The following is a 24143-nucleotide window of genomic DNA, read 5'->3' on the forward strand; positions in this document are numbered from 1 at the left end:
TTTTGGAAGGAAATCTAAAAAAGAATGGATATATGTATATGTATAACTGGTTCACTTTGCTGTACAGCAGAAACTAATACAACATTGTAAAGCAACTATACTCCAATAAAAATTAATAAAAAAAATTTGGCTTTTCATATTTAGATCCTTATTCTGTCTGGAATTTATTTTTTGTGTATGACGTGAGGTAGGGATCACCCTTCCTTTTATATTATAAAACTGCTTGTCCTTATACTGTTTATATTGTGTGATTGTTTTGTCTAATACAACTTTCAGTGTGATGGGAGACTACTCTTGCGTTTCATCTATACGTTGGCAAATACAGTTAACTTGGTCCAGTTTTTAATTTCTGTTTTGTTCCTACTTGCAGATGAGTGGTTAGAGTCCTAATAAGTACTGCCTTTCAGGCCCCATAATGTGCCCTTGTGTCCTCTAACATGTCTGGAATTTGTGTAGGCTGTGATGGGGCAGGGAAAGGAAGGTTTCTTTGTTACAACAAACAAGGAGAAAGCGTTTTTCCTGTCTCTTCGATCTACCAATGCCTCATCAGAAGCTTTCAGCACTTATGTAAGAAATTAATTTTTTTCTTAAACTTGAACAAACTTAGAGTTTGTTTTAAAATTAGATACTGTAGAGGAGGAACTTCTCTTAAGTTCTTGACCATGTTCTGTGATATTCTCAGCTTTATATTGTGGTACTATATATTCCATGGAAAGAGATTAGCGGACTTTGTGATATGGGGATAATTTAAAAACATAACCTACTGTATCTGTCTTTTCCATCTCTTATCTTCCATTTTACTTCCTTTTTTTAACCATTTCTCTCCCTTACTTTTTGTCTTACCACATGCTCCACTCAGAAAAAGTGAAGAAGAGGAAAGAAAAAAAAAAGAACTAGATTAAAGAAATTAAAGTGAGACAAAACAAAAATGAATGATTATGGGAAGGAAGGGGAGAAAAACAGAAGGGGAAAAGAAACTGAGATTGCTTGTTTGTTACTTGTGTATTAGGACTCCTAAGGTATTTCTTTCTTGTGTCCCTTGTGAATAGGTAGGGGCAGCCTTGAACTTATTTATTCTCCTACCTATTCTACCTATTTAGGAGGGAGCAGACCGCAAGGTGGAAAGGATTCTGTTGAGAAACGATGTAGTAGGGTTTTGTGCTTCCGTCTCCTTTCTACTTGTCTATTTGATCCAGTTTAGTGCCTGAAGGTCAACTGTGATATAAGTTTTGGAATCTCAACTGAGTCTTACTCTGGATATTAAGAAACTAAAGATCTGGAGGTTATATGTATGTATGTGTTTCTACTTTAGGAATATAATGGATGCTATTCATGTACATTTATATGTTAGAATTAATTTGATCTGAATTCTGTTTTTCAGAATTAAAAGGGATGTGACATCCATAAAAGCTTAGATCTGATAAATTATAAGACTCTTTTCAGTGCTAACCCATTTCATGATTTTCTGGCTCTCTCAGTAGAGTAGTAATTTCTCACTGGCAGTGATTATAAGTAATAGTTGTCTATTGACTCTTATTTCTTGACTGAAATAAGCTGACATTAAAAAAAAAGGCTTTGTCAATGCTTAGGATGAAATTGCTTTTGATTTTATTTGGCTTGTATTATAATCATTTGCCAATGATTATACAGGAAAAATTATACAGGAAAAATAACCTTAGTGTATAAAAAGGTTGAGGAAACAGCATTTTAAGTTCTCTTTCTTTAATGACTTTTTGGCTTGAGAATACACATTCATAATTTTTAATTTTTATGTAAATTCTTATGTTATCATTTTAGAGAAAAGAAATTTAGTAGCCACCAACTGAAGATTTGGGCTGTTGATTAAAATTATGTGATAACTTTTCAAGGAAGTAGAGATGAACTTTGAAATTTACCCATGCCTTGTTTTCATTATACCATATTAAAAGTGATCCATGTAGGACTTCCCTAGCGGTCCAGTGGTTAAGACTCCGTGCTTCCACTGCAGGGGAACTAAGATCCCACATGCCATGTGGTGTGGCCAGAAAAAAAAAAAAGATCCATGTAGTATTGGCAAAGTGTGTTAAAGATTAGTTATATTTAATGTTTAGAGATATCATTTTTCCTGGAACAGTGCTTTGGTACCTAGGGTGTTGTGGAAACTTTTAAGTTGTGATTGTTTTTATTGTGGGAATGTTTGATTGAATCAGGTGGATTTCAGCTTTGCCTGACAGATGTGATGACTTGTCCTTTCTGGCTTGTGTTATATTTACTCATTGGTTGTATAATAGATGGCTGTTTATATAATGAAAATTAGAATAAGCCATTAGAGATGATTGATAATGGATACAAACAAGTGGTGATGTGTCTGCTACAAGAGATGGAATAATACAGTTCTTATATGTAACATGTTAAAATTAGAAAACAATAGGGAAGAAAATATTTCTGAGAGTCAGGGGAGCTTTGCTAGAAGTATAGCCCAAATAATTTAGGAGTGGAAAACCAGCTAAGATCAGGGGCCAACAGAACATATCTGCTGGGTATTACTCAGTGATTAGAAGAGTGAAATTAGAAGCAAAATACAGAATTTTTTCAAGTGCCTTAGAGAGGAAGAACCTGTCTGAGCAAAGTTTGGACTTAGACAATGGGCCAGAGCCATCCAGAATGAAGGATTTTAAAATAAAACCTATTTCTGAGCCTTGGCAAGGCTGAATTAATATCTATTTTATGTACCTGTAAGTGCCTTCCATTCTAGTGAAGGCTTTTTGGTTATGAGGAACAGAATCCAAAGCGCCTGGCTCAGTTGAAGGGGACTGATTATAAGGAAACAGCTGCCTGTGTAGGGACCCAGGAACCAAAGAACCCTAAGGGTAGAGTAAATGTTTTCAAAATGTCTACTATACTGTTTAGATATAGTTTTAGCTCTTCAGTAGTCTCATGCTCACTGTCACGTGGTTTCTGTGGCATTTGCGACTAGCCTGTGTTACTGTCAGCAGTTAATCACTGGATGGGAAATACCATACGGTGCTGGCTGTACTCCCAGGAAGGCCTTAATTTAATGATTACCCATTGCTGTGTTAGGGGGAACAGCTGCAGGTCTGATGTTTTACAAGAATTTAATGGTAATAGTTTAGGGTTTGACTGTTTTAATAAGGAAAGTGGTCTATGTGACTGCCAGTTCTAATATACTCTTAGACTCAGGAGGCTGTAAGGATCTATATCTTCTTGCAGTGAATGCCTAAAATTAAGAGGCAAATTCAGGTCATATCGTAGAGGCTATTTGGTGTCTTTTCTTTAAACTAAAATTCTAAGTATCTAGGTGGATATAACCTAAACAGCACCAAGCCCAAATTGTCGTCTTTTATGCAGTCAGCAGATTGCGGATTAGGTTTTCAAAAGACCAGTATGTAGATTAGCCCACAGAAAGAATGAATAATTGTGTGGTTGAGAGGGAATGAGAAACACGTATTAAAAATGATCCCCCCAAAGATTCTTCTGTTTCATTGTTTTCAGTGATGCCATCTGCAATTTTGTTATCTGCAATGATTCTTCCCTTCGAAGTCAGCCCATTATCTTCAATCCTGACTTTTTTGTGGAGAAACTCCGACATGAGAAACCTGAGGTGTTCACCGAGTTGGTGGTCAGCAATATCACAAGGCTCATCGACTTGCCTGGAACTGAGTTGGCTCAGCTGATGGGAGAAGTGGACCTTAAGTTGCCTGGTGGGGCCGGCCCGGCATCAGGATTCTTCCGGTCTCTAATGTCTCTCAAGCGAAAGGGTAGGAGATGTATCTGTGAAGGGGGCAGGTCTCAGCTGCTCCCTGGGCTTCACTCTGAACATCTGCATATTCATGGAGGAGTTTCTATTATTATAAAGCACTTTTTGTCATTTTTTCATTTACATGAGTAGTAAAACCTTAAATAATATTAATAGAAATTATAAAAACGATCTAGATAAATTAAAGCATATATATCAGTCCCCTAGAGATAACATGATTAGTTTAGGTAGTTATCAGGGGCACCTTGATTTTCATGCCCTATTAATACTATACTAAAATAATATTAAAGATACAAAGTTTCACAGCTGGTGAGTACAGTAAAGAAAGTTTGAACATTTTTTTATTGCAGTAGTTCTCAAATGTTTTCATTCCATGGAACGCTTTGATAAGGCAAATACCTATGAATCACCCAATAAAAGCCTTCTCAGAAATAAGTTATTAGTGATATATATAATAAATTATGACTATTAACACTGCTTTTGATAAGATGTTAAAGAGGTACTATTTTGTTTTTTTATTTTTTTAAATTAATTTATTTTTTAAAATAAATTTATTTATTTATTTTTTATTTTTGGCTGTGCTGGGTCTTTGTTGCTGTGCGCGGGCTTTCTCTAGTTGCGGTGAGCGGGGGCTACTCTTCGCTGCGGTGCGCGGGCTTCTCATTGTGGTGGCTTCTCTTGTTGCGGAGCACGGGCTCTAGGCACGCAGGCTTCAGTAGTTGTGGCACATGGGCTCAGTAGTTGTGGCTTGCAGGCTCTAGAGCTCAGGCTTAGTAGTTGTGGCACACGGGCTTAGTTGCTCCACGGCATGTGGGATCTTCCCGGGCTAGGGCTCGAACCCGTGTCCCCTGCATTGGCAGGCAGATTCTTAACCACTGAGCCACCAAGGAAGCCCCTGTTTTTTTAAATATTAGGAAATCCTGAGGGCAGCAAAAAAGTTTAAACATTATAACAGATCAGACCCTATACCAACTCTGGTGGATAATCTATCATGCTCTGACAATCATGGGTCTAAGTTCTATTTTTTGTTTGTTTTTAAATTAAATATCAATAGTCTAGGTATTGTTACTTAAATAAGAAGATGGTCTTTGCCTTCAAGGAACCTACCATCTAAGATTAAACTCACAGAGAGTTGATTGAGAGTTTTATCATTACATTTTCTGGTACACTTCCAACTTTAAGGTTTTTGTTTACTGAACCTGTGAAAATACTTGCTAAGCTGTAACATAAGATACTTGAGGGGTATGCTGATTTTAAGTATGCTGATTTTGTACTATTTGTGGAAAATATAGCCTTGTTCTATTGTATGTTTTTTTTCAGAAAAAGGAGTAATATTTGGATCCCCACTGACAGAGGAAGGCATTGCCCAGATATACCAACTGATTGAATATCTACACAAAAGTAAGACTACTTGAAATTTTGTCATTCTTTGTTAATGAAGAATTGTCAGTTTTCTACTGAGAGCTAACATCCTTGAGTTAGCAATTGTTAGGTGACAATTAACCATCAACAAAAACACTAATCAATGATAATTTCAGGTGGTATGTTTCTAAATATATTTCCTTTTAAATTTCATCTCATGTATTGATTTGTTTTATACTCTCAAAGATATATATATATATATATACATTAGATAGTGTCTATGAAATCACAATTTCCCCTTGACTGAGAGAGACATTTCTTCTGGAAAAGTACGTCGCTCCTTTATAACATTTACTCCAGGGAGCATAATTTATCGCCAAAGATACTTTTCATCTCTAGAATTCTCTGATTAAAATACACTCTTCACTTAATTCCTTTTGCACTTTTTTAGTAGTCATACTGGTTATGTTATTGCTCTAAGTGTTTGGCAGAGCTGAGTGTATATGAAATGTGTGGCTTTATGTGATGTCTTGATAAATTTGACACTAACACTTATTTATGTCTTATTCTATATGGGACATTGTGCTAGGAGCTAGAGCAGAGGTTGCAAACTGACAGCCTAAGAGTTTAAGTCATCTATATTCATATTTTGTTTGTTTGGCAAAGATTAAATTAAAAATAAAATTAGTTATCAGTCTTTTAAAATGGAAACAGTCCAGGTTTTCAACTTCTTTGGATAATAGGAAGATCTAGCATCCTTGGGCCCTGTTGCCACTTGGACACAGTCAGCTGGAGCACAGGTAGGTGCTCCTCAGTTTGTTAGGGTTCCTGTTCATTCATTTACTGTTACCAGCCTGGCCTTGTAGGCATTTGAACTTGGACCCCTGAATTAGGGGGTTATACAAAGAAATATGGACCTAAGTTGAAAACATGAACTCTCATGCTTCTTCCAGGTCAAACCAAAACAATATGTCTCATCTTTTTTATCCCCTTAGATTAGCTTAGAATATAGGTGGGAGGGAAGAATCGTTTAGTTGGGATGACCCTGAGCTTCTGGGAATCTCTTAGACTGAAAGGTGATCTGATAGGTTAGAGTTTTAATTCCTGGGGCAGCACAGAGACTCTAGATTCATTTTAGGCTGGGAAACTGTTTATAGGAGCAATGAACCTCCACAGATGAACTCGGCTCCTCCAACAAAGTCTGGGATGACCCACGGGAAGGGGCCTTCAGGGAGATTTGGCTTTCTTCCACCTTATTTTTCAAGCCTATTCTGACTATTCAGGGAGTGGGGAGGGATAAATTAGGAGTTTGGGATTAACAATATACACACTACTATATATAAAATAGATAACCAACAAGGACCTACTATATAGCACAGGGAACTATACTCAATATCTTGTAATAACCTATAACGGAAAGAATCTAAAAAAGAATATATATATATATCTTACTTTGCTGTACACCTAAAACTAACACAACACTGTAAATCAACTATATTTCAACAGAAAATTAAAAAAAAAAAAGGTTAAATTCAGTTTCCAGGTGTGCCTCAGGAGGTTCAGTGACTCCTGGGTGGACCATCTCTCAGTCTGGGAGATCTCTGGGTGCTCAGGGATGTTCAGATATGTTTCCTCAGGGGCCAGTAGGTTCTAAACTAATCTGGGAAGAAAGACAAAAACCTCCTTCAAGTTCTTTGTAAAGGGTCTTTCAAGTATAAAGTAGTCTTTTAGATGACTTATTTTAATTATAATTCCTCTTTTTATTTCCTTTTTCATGTCCTCTGTTTCTCTTCCATGCTGAACAGACTTGAGAGTAGAGGGTTTGTTTAGAGTACCAGGGAATAGTGTCCGACAGCAGATTTTAAGGGATGCTCTCAATAATGGAACTGATATCGACTTGGAATCAGGGGAGTTTCACTCAAATGATGTTGCTACCTTGCTGAAGATGTTTCTAGGAGAATTACCTGAGCCCCTGCTGACACATAAACATTTCCATGCACACCTCAAAATTGCTGGTGAGTATAGGAGGTGAGAAGGAGATGTGAATACATTTCTTTCAATTTAGTAAAGTCATCTGGAATATTCTGTTGTTTGTAACCCACAGCAATGCTTCTGTTAATATTGTTTAAGACTTCATGATATTTCTGGGCTCTCTGAATACTCATAAGCATTGGCTACTTATGGTTGATTTGGTCAAAATTTTTTTTTGTTGAATAAACTTCTTTGAAGATAAAGTGTGGGTTTTACCTATTTTTGTATCCTGATGGATCCTAGCATTGTGCTGTGAACATTTTAGTTGCTTAATTAATGTATGCTTTTCACTGGATTGATTGACACACCCAAGTCAATTACCCAAATCAGTAGTCACAGTTTTGGTATATTTGCCTTAGTTTGAGGCTTTTGCTAAGTATTAATATACCTCAGCTGAAATCATCTCTACTCTTGGAAATTTGCATCTTAAAAATAATTTTACTTGTTTTCTAAATAGGTAATACATTCACATGAATTAAAATCCAAAAGGTTCAAAGAGTATACAGTGAAAAGCCTCTTTCCCACCTCTGTTCCCAGCACTCAGTTTTTCTTCCCAGAGGGAACCAATGCTATTGATTTCTAATGTATCCTTACAGAGATATTTTAGACACAAACACCAACATATATTCTTTTTCTCTCTTTTTATGTAATGGTAGTGTGTTATACACATGGTTCTGTGGTTTGCTTTTTTCATTTACTGTGTTTTGGAGAACGTTCCATTTTCAGCTCATAAATAGTTTCCTCTTTCTCCTTGATGCTTGTGTGGTAGGCAATTCATTCTTAAATTGCACAGCTGTTATGCTGCGATAGGCTCTAAGTGCACACAGCATCAACATCCATACTATATTTACTTCTACCCTTGAGTCTTTTACTCTTCTAATTTTAAGGAAAATAAATAGATTTTTTTCTTTTGAATAGTTTTTACTACTTAAAAAAAACCCCCTAGTTTTGAATTTCTAAAATCTAATAAGATTAGATTTTTTTTTAGCACTTTCAGGAACAGTTTAGATGATACAAATGAGAAAATATTAGTAAAGAGTTACATAACTTTACAGTTATTTTGGGGGAGAAATAAAGTTGTTGGATATTTGAAAAAGATATGGGAAATATTGATAAGTTCTTTTTATAAGGGTTAACATGAAGAATGCTTGTTCTGTTTGCTTTCCTGTTGAGTTTATTTAGTGCAATATCTGAAACCGCCCCTCCACCACCCCATGATTCACTGTTCTTTGATATCATACTGAGGTGTGGCACAGGTGTAGCGTTTGATACCCCTTGCTGATAACTGGGAGGGATTTTTGTTTTCAATTTCATATTAACAGGGAACAGTTTCTAGAAATATTATCTGCCTTTCCTAAACCTGGAATTATTTTTGAAGTTAAACAGTTTCAACAACACGTTACCATTTTCAGGTCTATATGATTTATACCCAAATGGTTTTCAGTGTCTTTTGAAATTCTGATTATCTAGGGGACTGTTTTTATTGATAACCTGTGTAGCCTGTTAGGGGAGAAACAATGATTCTGACTCCATAAGGAGCTGCCTGGATCATCCTGTTATCAGGGCATAATTCACTCTCATATTTTTTTAGCAGTAAAATATCTTGGTGAGGAAATGTGAAGGGGGTGGCATTATTAAAGATATGTGTGGACATGTTTTCATTTCTCTTGAGTATATACCTAGGAATGGGATTGCTAAGTCATATGGTAACTCTATGTTTAACTTTTTGAGGAACTGCCAAACGGTTTTCCAAAGTGGTCACACCATTTTACATTCCCACCAGCAGTGTAGGAGAGTTTAATTTTCTCAGCATTCTTGGCAACACCTGTTTTGTCAGTCTTTTTTTTTTTTTTTTTTGTCAGTCTTTTTGACTATAGCCACACCTCCGGTTATGAAGTAGTATCTCATTTTGGTTTTGATTTACATTTCTCTGATAGCTAATGATACTGAGTATACAAATGCTTACTGGCCACTTGTATATCTTCTTTGGAGGAATGTTTATTTAAGTCTTTTGCCCATTTTTGATTGGGTTTTTTTTCTTTTTATTATTGAGTTGTATTGACATTATTTTGTTATTATATTTTGCTATAATCTCTATTTATGCTTGATTCTTTTTTTCTTTCTTTGATTATAATAAATAGTAGGATCATTGATTTTTTTTCTTGCTTGTATTTTCTCCCTCCTTTGCAATCATCTCTTTTGTCCTCAAGATTTGATGCAGTTTGATGATAAAGGAAACAAGACCAATGTACCAGATAAAGAGCGGCAAATTGAGGCTCTTCAGTTGCTCTTCCTCATTCTCCCTCCACCCAATCGTAACTTGCTGAAGTTATTGCTTGATCTCCTGTACCAGACAGCAAAGAAACAAGACAAGAATAAGATGTCTGCCTATAACCTTGCCCTTATGTTTGCGCCCCATGTCTTGTGGCCAAAAAATGTAAGTGTTGAGGGGAAAAGGAAAGACTGCTTGGTTTTCTTGGGCTGGCCCTCGTCCTATGGCTGTACCTTGGTGAGGTTATCAAGGGTCCAAGGTCTAGTCTTCAGCTTTACAAGGTTAGGAACTTCCTTTATTAGTTCATTTAAGAGTTATTAAACCTGAGGGGGCCAATTCCTGTGAATCTTGCTTATAAGTCAATCTCTTGACAAACCTGAATAGCAATTTATTAGTGGAAATTCTTAGTGGAAAATATATAGCTACTAAATAAACTAGAATACTGATTTTGGCTGGTCAATGTAAATTCCTTCTTAACATGAAAGCCTTCTTGGGAAATCAAATTGATTTCTGAAGATTGAATGGTATAAATTTAGAATAGAGCTGTATGATCTTACGGGATAGTGTCACTGAGCTTTTAGATAAGATGACACAGAGAGCAATCCTGCCTTGTTTTAACTTTTCTATATCCTATAGATATACTCTCCTTAAATAAAGCTGAATATGCTTCTTATTACTGAGACCATGGCCTTCTTAGTGACTTATACGAGAAGTACATTATCTAAAGGATTTTGAACTAATTCTTGTCCTAGAAGCATGTAGCTTCATATTCCTGTCCATTCATAAAATAGGTTTTACTGTATGATGGAATTAGGAGTCAGGATAACTGGGTTGGAAGCTGCAAACCCGCTGTTAACTGTGTCCTTTCCTCTTTCAATGTGTAGGCTCCTCCTCTGTAAGCTGGGCATAATAGCACCTTTCCCACTTACCTGACCAAGATTGTTGGGAAGATAATAGAAAATAGATGGGATATAGTGACTTATAAAAGATTTGGGGGATTATAGGAAATGAGAAAAGGAAGATAAAGGAGAGAGGTTGTGTGAGACGTTTTGCCTAACAAGCAACTAGTGAAAAAATAATATAAAGCTCTGGGCCAGGAAGAGCTTCTGCCCAGAGAAAGATTGATGAGGAGGAGGTGTGTGAGAAGAACAAGACACACCGATAATTGTCCATGTTAAGGAGATAAAGCCTCATAATGAAAGAATTTTAGAACCAGCTCACTGAGACTGAAAAGGAGCGAGTGATCTATGACTGTAAAGAGAAGCATTGACTGTAAAGAGAAGCCTGTGACAGAGGTCTTAGTATAAGCTAACATTAAGTAACAAAGATACAGGTTGAGGATGCGGGCTTTGGGATAGTAGATATGCTGAAGTTCTTAAAAAAAAGGCAGGGGAAACAAGAGAAGGTAATCAGTGACCATCTGACTGTGTTTTTAAGAAACGGATGTGACCTCTGGTATCAATTAGTAGTGACAGTTCTCTTTCGTCTTTGGAGAAACTGTAGTTTCTCTAGAGAGCAGTCCTTGGTGATTGGTACAGATTCTATTCTTCTTTCCCCTTTTCCCAGGGTAGGTCTTCTTTAGCAACTCTGCATGTATGTCTGATTCTCAGGCAGAATTAGGAAATGAAGATTGGTTCTCAAGGATTTCCTGGTCACTTCAGGGACACATGGTTCTTCCTAGATTATATCATCTCCAGTGGAAACCTGCTGAACCAAAAAACCTTTCCAGAATTAAATGTTGTATTAGAGTCAGCTTTCTTGGGGATAGAAACTATCATATGTTTGAAAGAATTAGCTTACTGATAAGTAAATGGGAGTATCTGCCTTCTACCTCCCAGCTTTTCATCTCCCTTTTTTGGTTTCTTTTGCTCTGAATAGGTCACTGCAAATGACCTTCAAGAGAATATCACAAAGTTAAACAATGGGATGACTTTTATGATTAAACACTCTCAGAAACTTTTTAAGGTAGGTAACGAATGGGATTTGGGTAGTGACAGGACAAGGAGGATGGAACAAGGTGGGATCCTGAGAGGGATACAAAGATGACTAGATAAGAAAGGCCCTGACTGGAACTGGAAACCAGATCGGACAGTGGTAAAACTCAGAGGGAACAACTAAGGTGGGGAAGAATATGGAGGTACCTAGAAGCTGAGTAGGGCTCTGCCCCCTGGGTAATTGGCTCCACGCCCGAGTCATCCTTCCTTTTTCATGAAAGACAACAGATGTTGGAAGCAGAGTACTTTTATCCTGTCTGCTTCCTGCCAGTAGAATTTTGACAGCCTCCTTTCATCTTGTATTTATTGTCCTTTTTAGTACAGACTAGCAGTGTGTCTGTCGACATGATTTTCTCAATAACTTAGTGGGTCTCTGTGGATTTTAGTGGGATTCACTCAGTTAGAAGATAAATTTAAAGATAAACCCATCTCTTCCTTGGACTCTTGCTGAGAAGGCTGAGGGACAATACCTTTAAGCTTCCTAGATGCCCTCTGGTTGGATTGAGAGGATCTGGTAGGCATACCTTTTACTCTTTGAAAGGGCCCTTTGTGTAACTGAATATTCTGACCTTTTGATGTTTCTAAGATTTTTAGCAAAAAGTTGCATAGTCATATCCTTGGCCTTTTCTTTAGAGTGTACTTTCCTGATGGTGAATTTCTTAATTTTAGCGTCTTTTGCCATCTGGAAAGGCTGAGAATTTTTAAGACCACTCAGTTCTGGTTCCTTTTTTTGTCTTTCTTCAATTAAAAAAAAAATTGTGGTAAAATACATATGACAACATTTACTATATGTGTACAGGCCAGTGGCATTAATTACATTCATATTATTATGTAAACCATCACCACCATCCATCGCCAGAACTCTTTTCATCTTGCAAAACTGAAACGCTATACCCATTAAACATAACTCCCCATTCATCCCTCCCCCTTGGCCCTGGCAACCACCATTCTACTTTCTGTCTCTATGATTTTGACCACTCTAAGTACGTCATAAAAGTGGAATCAATCAATTTTAGTGATTGGCTTATTTCCGTTAGCATAATGTCTTCAAGGTTCATCTATCTATGTTGTAGCATTTGTCAGAATTTCCTTCCTTTTTAAGGCTGACATTTCATTCACTGTATATACCACATTTTGCTTATCCATTCATCTGTTGAGAACACTTGGGTTGCCTCCACATTTAGTTCTTGTGAATAATGCTTCTCTGAACATGGACATACAATATGTCTTCTAGACTCTGTTTTTAATTCTTTTGGGTATATAGTTGGCTCCCTGTATCTGTGGGTTCCCCATCCACAGATTCAACCAATGGCAGATTAAAAATATTTGGAAAAAAAAATTCTAGAAAGTTCCAAAAAGCAAAACTTGAATTTGCTGCACACCAGCAACTTTTTATATCACTTACATTGTATTTACAACTATTTACATAGCATTTACGTTGTATTAGGTATTATAAGTAATCTACAGATGATTTAAGGTATACAGGAAGATGTGTATAGGTTATATGCAAATACTGTGCCATTTTATATAAGGGACTTGAGAATCTGTGGATTTTGGTATCCATGGGGAAATCCTGGAACCAGTAACCTTGGATCCTGAGGTATGACTCTATACCCAGAAGTGGAATTGCTGGATCATATGGTAATTCTAACAGAACTGCCATACTGTTTTCCATAGTTGCTGCACCATTTTACCTTCTCACCAACAAGGCACAAGGGTTCCCATTACTTTGCATCCTCACCAACACTTGTTATTTTGTTTTGGGGATGTTTTTGATTATAGCTGTGTTAATGGTTGTGAGGTGGTAACTCATTTTAGTTTCAATTTGCATTTTCCTAATGATTAGTGATGTGATGTTGAACATCTTTTCATGTGCTTATTGCTTATTTGCATATCTTCTTTGGAGAAATGTCTATTCAAGTCCTTTGCCCGTGTTTTTTTTTTTTTTTTTTGGCTGCACCATGCGGCTTGTGGGATTGAACCCAGGCCACAGCAGTGAAAGCACCAAGTCCTAACCACTGGACCGACAGGGAATTCCCACCCATTTTTGAACTGAGTTGTTTGCTTTTTTGTTATTGAGTTGCAAGTGTTCTTTATATATTCTAGATATTAATCCCTTATCAGATTTATGATGTGCAAATACTTCCTCCCATTCTGTGGATTGCCTTTTACTCTGTTGATAGTGTCTTGCTGCACAAAATTTAAAAATTTTTATGAAATCCCATTTGTCTATTTTTTTCTTTTGCTGCCTGTGCCTTTGGTGTCATATGCAAGAAATCATTGCCAAATCCAGTGCTGTGAAGCCTTTTCCCTTTACTTTCTTTTAAGAGTTTTACTGTTTTACATCTTACATTTATCTATTCTGGGTAATTTTTGTATATGGTATTAGGTAGTGGTCCAACTTCATCCTTTTGCATGTGGATATCCAGTTTTCTCAGCATCATTTGTTGAAAAAACTGTCCTTTCCCCATTGAATAGTCTTGTCACTCTTGTTGAAAATCCATATATTTGAGGGTCTATCTCTGGACTCTATTCTATTCAGTTGGTCTATATGTTTGTCTTTATGCCAGTACCATACTGTTTTGATTACTGTAGCTTTGTAGTAAGTTTTGAAATAAGGAAATGTGAGTCCTCTAGCATTGTTCTTTTTCAAGATTGTTTTAGCTATTTGGGGTCCCTTGAGATTCCATATGAATTTTAGGATGGACTTTTCTATTTCCTTTTTTTTTTAATATAAATTTATTTATGTATTTATTTATTTTTGGCTGCATTGGGTCTTTGTTGCTGTGTGTGGGCTTTCTCTAGTTGTGGCGAGCGGGGGCTACTCTTCGTTGCGGTGCGTGGGCTTCTCATTGCGGTGGCTTCTCTTGTTGCAGAGCACAGGCTCTAGGTGCTCGGGCTTCAGTAGTTGTGACATGTGGGCTCCGTAGTTGTGGCTTGCGGGCTCTAGAGCGCAGGCTCAGTAGTTGTGGTACATGGGCTTAGTTGCTCCATGGCATGTGGGATCTTCCGGGACCAGGGCTCGAACCCATGTCCCCTGCATTGGCAGGCAGATTCTTAACCACTGCGCCACCAGGGAAGTCCCGATTTTTCTATTTCTACAAAAACTGTCGTTGGGATTTTGATAGGGATTGCAGTAGATTATTTTGGGTAGTATTGACATTTTAACAGTATAAAGTCTTCCAGTCCATGAACAGGGGATGTCTTTCCATTTATTTATGTTGACTTTAATTTTTTTTGGCAATGTTTTGTAGTTTTCATTGTACAAATCTTTCATCTCCTTGGTTAAATTAATTCCTAAGTATTTTATTCTTTTTGATGCTATTGTAAATGGAATTGTTTTCTTAATTTCCTTTTTGGATTGTTTATTGTTAGTGTATAGAAATACAACTGATTTTTGTGTGTTGACTTTGTATCCTGCTACTTTGCTGAATTTGTTTATCAGTTCTAACAATTTTTCTTTGAAATCTTTAGAGTTTTCTACATAAAAGATCATATCATCTATGAACAGAGATAATGTTACTCCTTCCCAATTTGGCTGTCTTTTATTTCTTTTTCTTGCCTAATTGCTCTGGCTAGTTTTGGTTCCTTTTTGTTTAACATAGTTTTTCCATCAATTTGTCTCTCTTCTTACTTTATAGTAGCTTGATTCTGCAAGGCCAACAGGAGAGTCTCTCTAGTATGTGCTAACAAGATTCAGATGAAGATATATTTTATATATATCTTATATATAATGCATATTTTATATACATAATATATTATAAGTGTATATATCATAACTTAATCACAGTTGTGCCATCCCATCACTTTAGCCATATTATATAACCTGATCATCACAGGAGCAGCATTCAGTCACCAATATTCTGTTGGTTAGAAACAAGTCACAAGTCCATTCACACTCAGGAAGAGGGAATTATGCAGAATGTGAACATGGAGGCCACCCTAGGATTTATCCACTACAGGATGGCAAGTGATCCAAAGTCCAGAGTTTAGAAATGACAGATCAGAATCTTTGATTTAGTAGGCTGTAAAACAAAGGGTCAGGGCTGTATCCGGGGCTTAGGTGCCGAAGTCAAAGATTATGGTCAATTAGAAGTCAAGATCTAGGTAAGTGAATTAGAGCAGTAGACGTAGGACAACAGGAGAAAGAATGGTTTTTAGTGATGAACAAAGATCTTTCAAACCAGTTCTTTATATACTTCTCATTTAGGGGAAGAACTAGTTCCAAAGCATGGATTTATAGGAATAAGTTGAGAGGAGTTGTGTGTACGGAGAGTGCAGTTAACTGACAGTAGTTTTGAATCAAGATGGGGAATTTCTAGGTGCAGTTCCTAATAGAACTCTCCTTCTGTTGAGTTCTCTTGTTACCACTGATATGGGATTAACTTTTCATAGCCCACCACTCACAAGTTGAAAGAGAGGTGGGTTCTCAGAGATCTCATTGCATCTCATGGTTTCTAGCTTTTCCACCTTCTGTTTACCTGTAGAGCCCATTCTCTCTTGCCCGTTGTCCAGTACAATTCAAATATACAATGAAGTTGTACCTCACTGTGAAGGATTTTCTTAAAGTGACTTAAAACAACACAAATTTGTTATCTTACAGTTCTGTAGGTCAGAAGTCTGACATGAGTCTCACTGGGCTAAAATTAAGGTGTTGGCAGGGATGCAGTCCTTTCTGGATGTTCTAGGGGAAAATCTGTTTACTTGCCTTTTCCAGCTTCTAGAGGTTGCCCACATTCCTTGGTTTATAGTCCCCTTCTTCCATCTTCAAGGCTAGCAATGTTGTATCTCTCTGATCCTTCTTCCATAGTGATGTTTCCTTCTAATCACAGCTGGGAAAGGTTCTCTGCTTCTAAGGACCCATGTGATTATAGTGGACCTGCCTGGATAGCCTAGGATACTCTCCGCATTGCAAGGTCTTTAACTTAATCACACCAGCAAAGTCCCTTTTACTATGTCAGATAACATATCACTGTGGAGGACCTTGAGAATACAGATTGTACAAACCTTAGAGATAAAACATGAGTATAGTCTCCTAGATGTAATTTGGCTTGGTACAAGTTCTAATTATTAGATTCTTTCAGACATTCTCTATTTTTACTCTTCCTTTCTCTTCCATAGATCCCTCTTTTAGCTCCTCATCCTTGGGGTTTTGATTCTTATTTGCTATTTACCTTTGTTTCCAGGCTAGTGTGAGCACTCTTTGAGCCTCTGTTTATCTCTAAAGGAGACAAAGAATGTCTTTTTTTTTTTTTTTTGAGATTTATTTTAGTCTCAGGACTTTTCTCTTTGGATTTGAGTCAGAACCATTGTCCTTGTGGGCATCTGCTTCACCAGTTTGGCTGAGTAGGTTCTTCCCTGAGCTGTTCCTGGATGAAAAATGGTTGATTGTTCTGTGTGCTCTATACTTATTCTGAGGTCCTACTTTACCCCAGATTTGTTCTTCTTGTGCTTTGTTGTCTTCCTTTTTATTTTAATAAATTAAAAAAATTTATTCATTTATTTATTTAGGCTGCGCCGGGTCTTAGTTGCAGCACTCAGGATCTTCGTTGCCGCGTGTGGGATCTTTTAGTTGTGGCATGTGGGCTTCTCAGTTGCGGTGTGTGGGCTTCTTAGTTGTAGCATGCGGACTCTTAGTTGCGGCATGCATGCAGGATCTAGTTCCCTGACCAGGGATCAAACCTGGGCCCCCTGCACTGGGAGCATGGAGTCTTACCCACTGGACCACCAGGGAAGTCCTTTTGTTGTCTTTTTCTTGTTCTCAGACTTCCTTGGGTGGACGGTTTACCTCCTAATCCTCAGATTCTATGTTGCCTCATTCTGTGTTCTTTGAATTTTTTTTCTCTAAAATTATTCCTAACTATTTATAGTTCTGTCTTCTGCTATTATCAGTCCATCTGACCTAGTCTGGTTTTCTCTCTTTTCAATAGGAGTCACCACATCTTTTCCTAGGGAATTATGATGTATATACAGTTGAGGCCAATTCCCATTTTATCTGGGAAGTCCTATGAACTGTAAAATACCTCGGACCCTCAGATTTTCATTTAAACCTGTCTGCTTCTGGCTCCCTTTCTGAGTATCCCTTCAGCTCATAGTATCTTTTTGGGGCCGAGGTTTTTGTTTCGTTTTGTTTTTAAATTAAGTTATAGAATAGGTGATGTGGGCTGTCATATTCTTGTTTGTAGGAAATTTCCTTTGGCTCTGCTTTATAATTTACCAAGGTAAAAATTAAACTATAGATAGCATAATGTCTTTGTCATGAGACTCTTTTTTGAAAACTTCATTGTGAAGTTTTTCATACATAGAGAAAAGTTGAAAGATTGAAACAAATAACTCTCAGATTCAACAAATGTCACCATTTGCCATATTTGCTTTATCTCTCTCTCTCTCTATATATATATATATTTTTTAATTAATTAATTAATTGATTGATTGATTTTTGGCTGCGTTGGGTCTTCGTTGCTACGCACAGGCTTTCTCTAGTTACGGCGAGCGGGGGCTGCTCTTCATTGCAGTGCACGGGCTCCTCATTGCGGTGGCTTCTCTTGTTGTGGAACATGGGCTCTAGGCACGCGGGCTCAGTAGTTGCGGCTCACGGGCTCTAGAGTGTAGGCTTAATAGTTGTGGCGCACAGGCTTAGTTGCTCCATGGCATGTGGGATCCTCCCGGGCCAGGGCTCAAACACGTGCCCCTGCGTCAGCAGGCGGATTCTTAACCACTGCACCACCAGGGAAGTCCTCTATATATTCATGCTTTCTTTTTTTTTTTTTTTTGCCTGAACCACTGACATCATGATATTTTGTCCTTTAATACTTAAGCATGCATCTCCTAAGAATACGAATATTCTCCTAATAGTCACAGTATTGTTATCACATCTAAGAAGATTTACAAGAATTTCATATCAGCTAATATTCAGTTCATATTTAAATTCCCCACTTGTCCTAAGAATGTATTTCATAGCTGCTTTTTTAGAAAACATAAACTTGGACTTCCCTGGTGGCGCAGTGGTTAAGAATCCACCCGCCGGTGCAGGGGACATGGGTTTGAGCCCTGGTCCAGTAAGATCCCACATGCCGCAGAGCAACTAAGCCCGTGTGCCACAACTACTGACCCTGCACTCTAGAGCCTGTGAGCCACAACTACTGAGCCTGCACTCTAGAGCCTGCGAGCCACAACTACTGAGCCTGTGTGCCACAATTACTGAAGCCCGCGCACCGAGAGCCCATGCTCCACAACAAGAGAAGCCATAGCATTGAGAAGCCCACGCACTGCAACAAAAAGTAGCTGCTGTGCGCCGCAACTAGAGAAAGCCCACGCGCCGCAACTAGAGAAAGCCTGTGCGCAGCAACAAAGACCCAATGCAGCCAAAATAAATAAATAAATACATTTATTTAAAAAAATATAAAAAACATAAACTTGACATATATACACTACCAAATGTAAAATAGATTGCTAGTGGGAAGCAGCCGCATAGCACAGGGAGACCGGCTCGGTGCTTTGTGACTCCCTGAGGGGTGGGATAGGGAGGGTGGGAGGGAGACGCAAGAGGGAGGGGATATGGGGATATATGTATACATATAGCTGATTTACTTTGTTATACAGCAGAAACTAACACACCATTGTAAAGCAATTATACTCCAATAAAGATGTAAAAAAACAAAACAAAACATAAACTGATCAAGGCTTATGTATTGCTTTTGATTATTATGTCACTTTTAATCTGGAATAATCACTACCCTTTATCTTCATGTCATTGATTTCTTGAAGCATTCAGGCCTATTGTGCTGTAGAATATTCCACATTTTAAATTTGTCTTACTGTTTTTTCAAGGTTATTTAACTTGTTCCTTTATCCCTTTCTATATAGTTCCTATAAACTACAAGTTAGGTTTAGAGGCTTGATTAGATTCAGGTTAAGCATTTTTGGCAAAGATTCGTAGGTGATGTTTGTATACATCATATTGCATCACATTAGGAGGCACAGAATGTAGATTGTCTTACTCTCAGTAATGCTAATTTTGCTACTTGCCACATCTCTCAATTATAAAGGTACATTTTCCCCTTTGCAAGTAGTAAGTAACCTGCAGGGCAATTCCCTAATATAATGGTTTAGCATCCACTGATAATCCTGCTGGACAGTATAACTATATTGTGTATCACAAAACAGTGATTTCCTAATTATATTATTAATCTTTATTAGCTGAGTTTCTTCTTTGGAGAAGAGCTTTCCTTCTCTCTCTCAGTCTCTTATTATGAGTCTCTGTAGACTCATGGATTTGTAGTTATTCAAAGTGTTAGTCAATTTCAGTTGTTAATTTTGATATTCAAATTGTACCAAATTTGGCCTGTGATAGCCCTTGTAAGCTGCTTCCTGCCGTGTCTTTTTGGCAGGACTCCATTAGTCTTTGAGTGTTTCCATCCTGGCATAAATGTCCTCAGCTTACTTTATACTTGCTCTGCCCTGGGCCTGGAATCAATTATTTTCTTCAAGGAGCCCTAGTTTCTTCCACTGACACTGGGTATACGTACTGATTGTTTCTTGGGTGTCATTGCTTCTAGGCTCTTTGAGGGCAAGGAAGTAGAATTAAAATTTTTTTAAAAAGAAATCATTAGTTCATATTAGTATTTCCAATTCAGATTTAACACTACAGAGCTTTTTCTTGACTTCTTTTACTTTATATTTGTATAAATGTAAATTTTTACATTGCAAATTCCAGATTTTAATAGCATTTATATATGTTAGTTGCTTTATCCTACAATATAATAAATTAATTTCAAAATAATACAACTATTACTACTAACAATAAACTTCTATAAATCTGTTGAAGTTTAGGATTTCCTTACAGTTCCTTTTCCCTTGAATATATCTCACTAAGGTTGTATAGTCAGAATACAGTTTTCAAAAGTTAGGTGGAATAATTCCTTTCTCTGTGCTTATGTTATCATTTAAAAAAAAAATTATTATTTGGCTGTGCCAGATCTTAGTTATGACACGTGGGAACTTCATTGCGGCACGCGGGATCTTTAGTTGCAGCATGCGAGATCTTTAATTGCGGCATGCGAACTCTTAGTTTCGGCATGTGGGATCTAGTTTGCTCACCAGGGATTAAACCTGGCCCCCTGCATTGGGAGCATGGCGTCTTAGCCACTGGACCACCAGGGAAGTCCCTTATTTTTATTTTTCAATTTGATATGCAGATATATTTTTTGTTGTTGTTGTACAGGTTTAGGGTTTGCCTCTTTTCCCTTTGGATTTAATTTTATTTTTTGAACCTGTGGTATATTTATATGGTTCAAAAGTCAAAACTACACAAAAAGGTATATTTAGAGAAATTTCAGTCCTTTCCCTAACCATTTTCATTGTTTTCTGGTTTATTCTCTTAGTGTTTTCTTTGTGTTTCTTTTTGTAAAAACAAATTATTGTGTATATGTGTGTATATTTTTATTTCCTCTTCTTTCTTACACAAGTGCTGTATACACTGCTCTGTAACTTTTCTCACTCAACAGCAGATCCTGGAAATCACTCATATCAGTTCGTAAAGTGTTTCTTCCCTCCCTCCCTTCTCTCATTTTTAATGACTGCATAGTACTGTGTTGTATGGATGTATAAAAGTTTATTTAACCATCCTCCTATTAATAGATATTTCGGTTGTGTGTAGTATTTTGATTAATCTTATCCAAGTATGTTTTGTATTTCTGGAGTAATATCTTCAGGATAGATTTTCAGAAGTGAAATTTCTGGTTTAAAGGGTAAATGAAAATGTAATTTTTTTAGATGCTGCCAAATTCTCTTTCATAGTGGTTGCATTATTTACACTTCTACTAGGAATGTATCAGGATACTTACCACAGGGTTCCGGGTAATATACCAATAAGCTAAATTCCTCCTTGTCTGTTGTTACTCCCTAGTAATTCTAAATGGTATTTTCTATACAGTGATTCTAAAATGTGATTAAGGGACCACTTGAAATTTGTAAGGATTTGGGGGTAGTTTTTGTCAAATATAAACATTACTACAAATGCCTGTTCTGGCTCATTTGAAAAAAATTATATATATACACACACATATGCCATATATGATTTTTAAAACTATAGTAGTGTCTTCTCACAGCTTTCCTGTTGGACTGTTGAGCTATCTTTTTGGTGGCAAGAGAAAGGAAACTATGAAATAGGGTAGTTTGAGGATCTTTTGTTTTTCCAGAGTAATATGCCAGTCAGATCATTTTTTTTTTTTTAAAGGAATTCCTTTATTTTTATTATTTATTTATTTATTTATTTATTTATTTTTGGCTGTGTTGGGTCTTCGTTTCTGTGCAAGGGCTTTCTCTAGTTGCGGCAAGCGGGGGCCACTCTTCATCGCGGTGCGCGGGCCTCTCACTATCGCGGCCTCTCTTGTTGCGGAGCACAAGCTCCAGATGCGCAGGCTCAGTAGTTGTGGCTCACGGGCCCAGTTGCTACGTGGCATGTGGGATCTTCCCAGACCAGGGCTCGAACCCGTGTCCCCTGCATTAGCAGGCAGATTCTCAACCACTGCGCCACCAGGGAAGCCCAGATCATTTTAAGAACCACTGTCCTTATGACCTGAAAGAATTTTAGATTCTGCTAACCATTTGTTCTTGTTTTTCTTTTATATCCTGCCCAGGCTCCTGCTTATATTCGGGAATGTGCCAGATTGCACTATTTGGGTTCCAGAACGCAAGCATCAAAGGTAAGAATAGGAAATTGCTCTTAGCCCAAACAAGGAGAGAGCTAGTTAAGATTAGTGGAGTTTTAAAACAAAGTATGAAATCAAAGTAAAGACATAAGAAAATTAAATGTGTTATAGTTGAAAAAAACAGTCTGTAAATAGCAAATGTATTAAATATTTTTAGTTATGAAAGTACAGTTTTATGTAATACATTCTTCTTTCAAGTTTGGTGGTAAGGTAACACTCTGAAATGTCTGGAAGACTTGAGACCTTATGAGCTTAGAAAGCAAATGTGTGACGCTTATTAACAAGATTACATGATTATTGAGTTTTAAAAGTGAGAAGTTTAGGGCTTCCCTGATGGCGCAGTGGTTAAGAATCCGCCTGCCAATGCAGGAGACACGGGTTTGAGCCCTGGTCCGGGAAGATCCCACATGCCACGGAGCAACTAAGCCCGTGCGCCACAACTACTGAGCCTGCGCTCTAGAGCCCGTGAGCCACAACTACTGAGCCCGCACACCACAACTACTGAAGCCTGCGCGCCTAGAGCGCGTGCTCCACAACAAAAGAAGCCACCGCAATGAGAAGCCTGCGCACCACAATGAAGAGTAGCCCCCGCTCACCACAACTAGAGAAAGCCCATATGCAGCAAGGAAGACCCGACGCAGCCAATACATACATACATACATACATATATACATAAATAAAATAAAATTAAAAAAAAAAAAAAAAAAAAGTGAGAAGTTTAAAAAACATCACAAACACTTTTTGATGATTTTTTTTAGTCTGTCTTGATTAGAAACTTAAGCTGTCATCTTACGCTTCTTTTTCTTTTTTTTTTTTTTTATAAGATGTACATTTATTGCTTTTTAGCATAGGCAATTTTTATTTATTTATTTATTTATTTATTTATTTATTTATGGCTGTGTTGGGTCTTCGTTTCGTGCGAGGGCTTTCTCTAGTTGCGGCAAGCGGGGGCCACTCTTCATCATGGTGTGGGGGCCACTCTTCATAGCGGTGCGCGGGCCTCTCACTATCACGATCCCTCCCGCTGCGGGGCACAGGCTCCAGACGCGCAGGCTCAGCAGTTGTGGCTCACGGGCCCAGTTGCTCCACGGCATGTGGGATTCTCCCAGACCAGGGCTTGAACCCGTGTGCCCTGCATTAGCAGGCAGATTCTCAACCGCTGCGCCACCAGGGAAGCCCTATGCTTCTTTTTCTGCTCCTGTTGGTTTCTACCTCTCATTCAGCAAATATTTGGTGTGGCCAGGAAAACAGTATTTTATTTCAGCTAGTTTAACTGGAGTATGGTTTTTCTTAGAGAGTTGTTTTTGTTGCTCTACCACTGCTGTGTAGTTATCACATATTGTCATGTGAGCTCCAGCCAAGAACCAGTGTACTTGGTCTCTAAGATGGGTCTGTCACTTTAGTATCTAGATGATTTTAAACTTATAGGTTAACTTCAATTTCTTCTTCAATGAAATGGGAATAATGATACTTTCACTGCTTAACTCATAGGATACCAATGAGAATTACATGAGATTAAAAGTTGCTCTGAAAACTAGACTATTATATAAATATAATTTTTGGTGACAATATTCTAAATGAATTTAGGTTTTCTGGGCAGGTCATGGGAGTGGGCTGTTGATATAGTCTATAATTGTAGGTTTCTCTTTATCTGATGATAGTATTTAGATTTTTCTTGTTCCTACATGTAAGAGTATACCATGGTTCCCACATCTCCCCTTTTTTTGTTCCAGTGTGGTGGGAATCTGGAAACAAAGCTGGCAGGATATATTAATTCACTTTTCTTTTAAATTTTCCATAGGATGATCTTGATCTGATAGCTTCGTGTCATACCAGCTCCTTCCAAGTGACAAGATCTCAGAAATGGAACCGGCGAGATTCCTGCCTTCATCAGGAGGAGACCCAGCAGCGTACGGGAGAGGCACTAAGAGAATTGTTCCAACATGTTCACAATATGCCAGAGTCGGCAAAGAAGAAACAGCTTATCAGACAGGTGCCGAAGGCAGGGAGACAGT

General features: G+C 37.7%; 1 protein-coding gene across 2 annotated transcripts in view; it reads left to right on the forward strand.

Annotated features, from left to right (window-relative positions):
• ARHGAP19 (Rho GTPase activating protein 19) overlaps positions 1 to 24143 on the forward strand; it is an 81932-nt gene that overhangs the window by 41147 nt on the left and 16642 nt on the right. For both annotated transcript variants that reach the window (XM_036829196.1, XM_036829197.1), the window contains exons 2-8: positions 3493 to 3758; positions 5078 to 5158; positions 6925 to 7134; positions 9361 to 9587; positions 11301 to 11387; positions 22057 to 22122; positions 23930 to 24121. In XM_036829196.1, the coding sequence (XP_036685091.1) occupies positions 3493 to 3758; positions 5078 to 5158; positions 6925 to 7134; positions 9361 to 9587; positions 11301 to 11387; positions 22057 to 22122; positions 23930 to 24121 (1129 nt within the window). The remainder of the gene's footprint in view (positions 1 to 3492; positions 3759 to 5077; positions 5159 to 6924; positions 7135 to 9360; positions 9588 to 11300; positions 11388 to 22056; positions 22123 to 23929; positions 24122 to 24143) is intronic.

This window comes from Balaenoptera musculus, chromosome 16, assembly GCF_009873245.2.
Source record: "Balaenoptera musculus isolate JJ_BM4_2016_0621 chromosome 16, mBalMus1.pri.v3, whole genome shotgun sequence".
In the NCBI taxonomy this organism is placed as follows: Eukaryota; Metazoa; Chordata; class Mammalia; order Artiodactyla; family Balaenopteridae; genus Balaenoptera; species Balaenoptera musculus.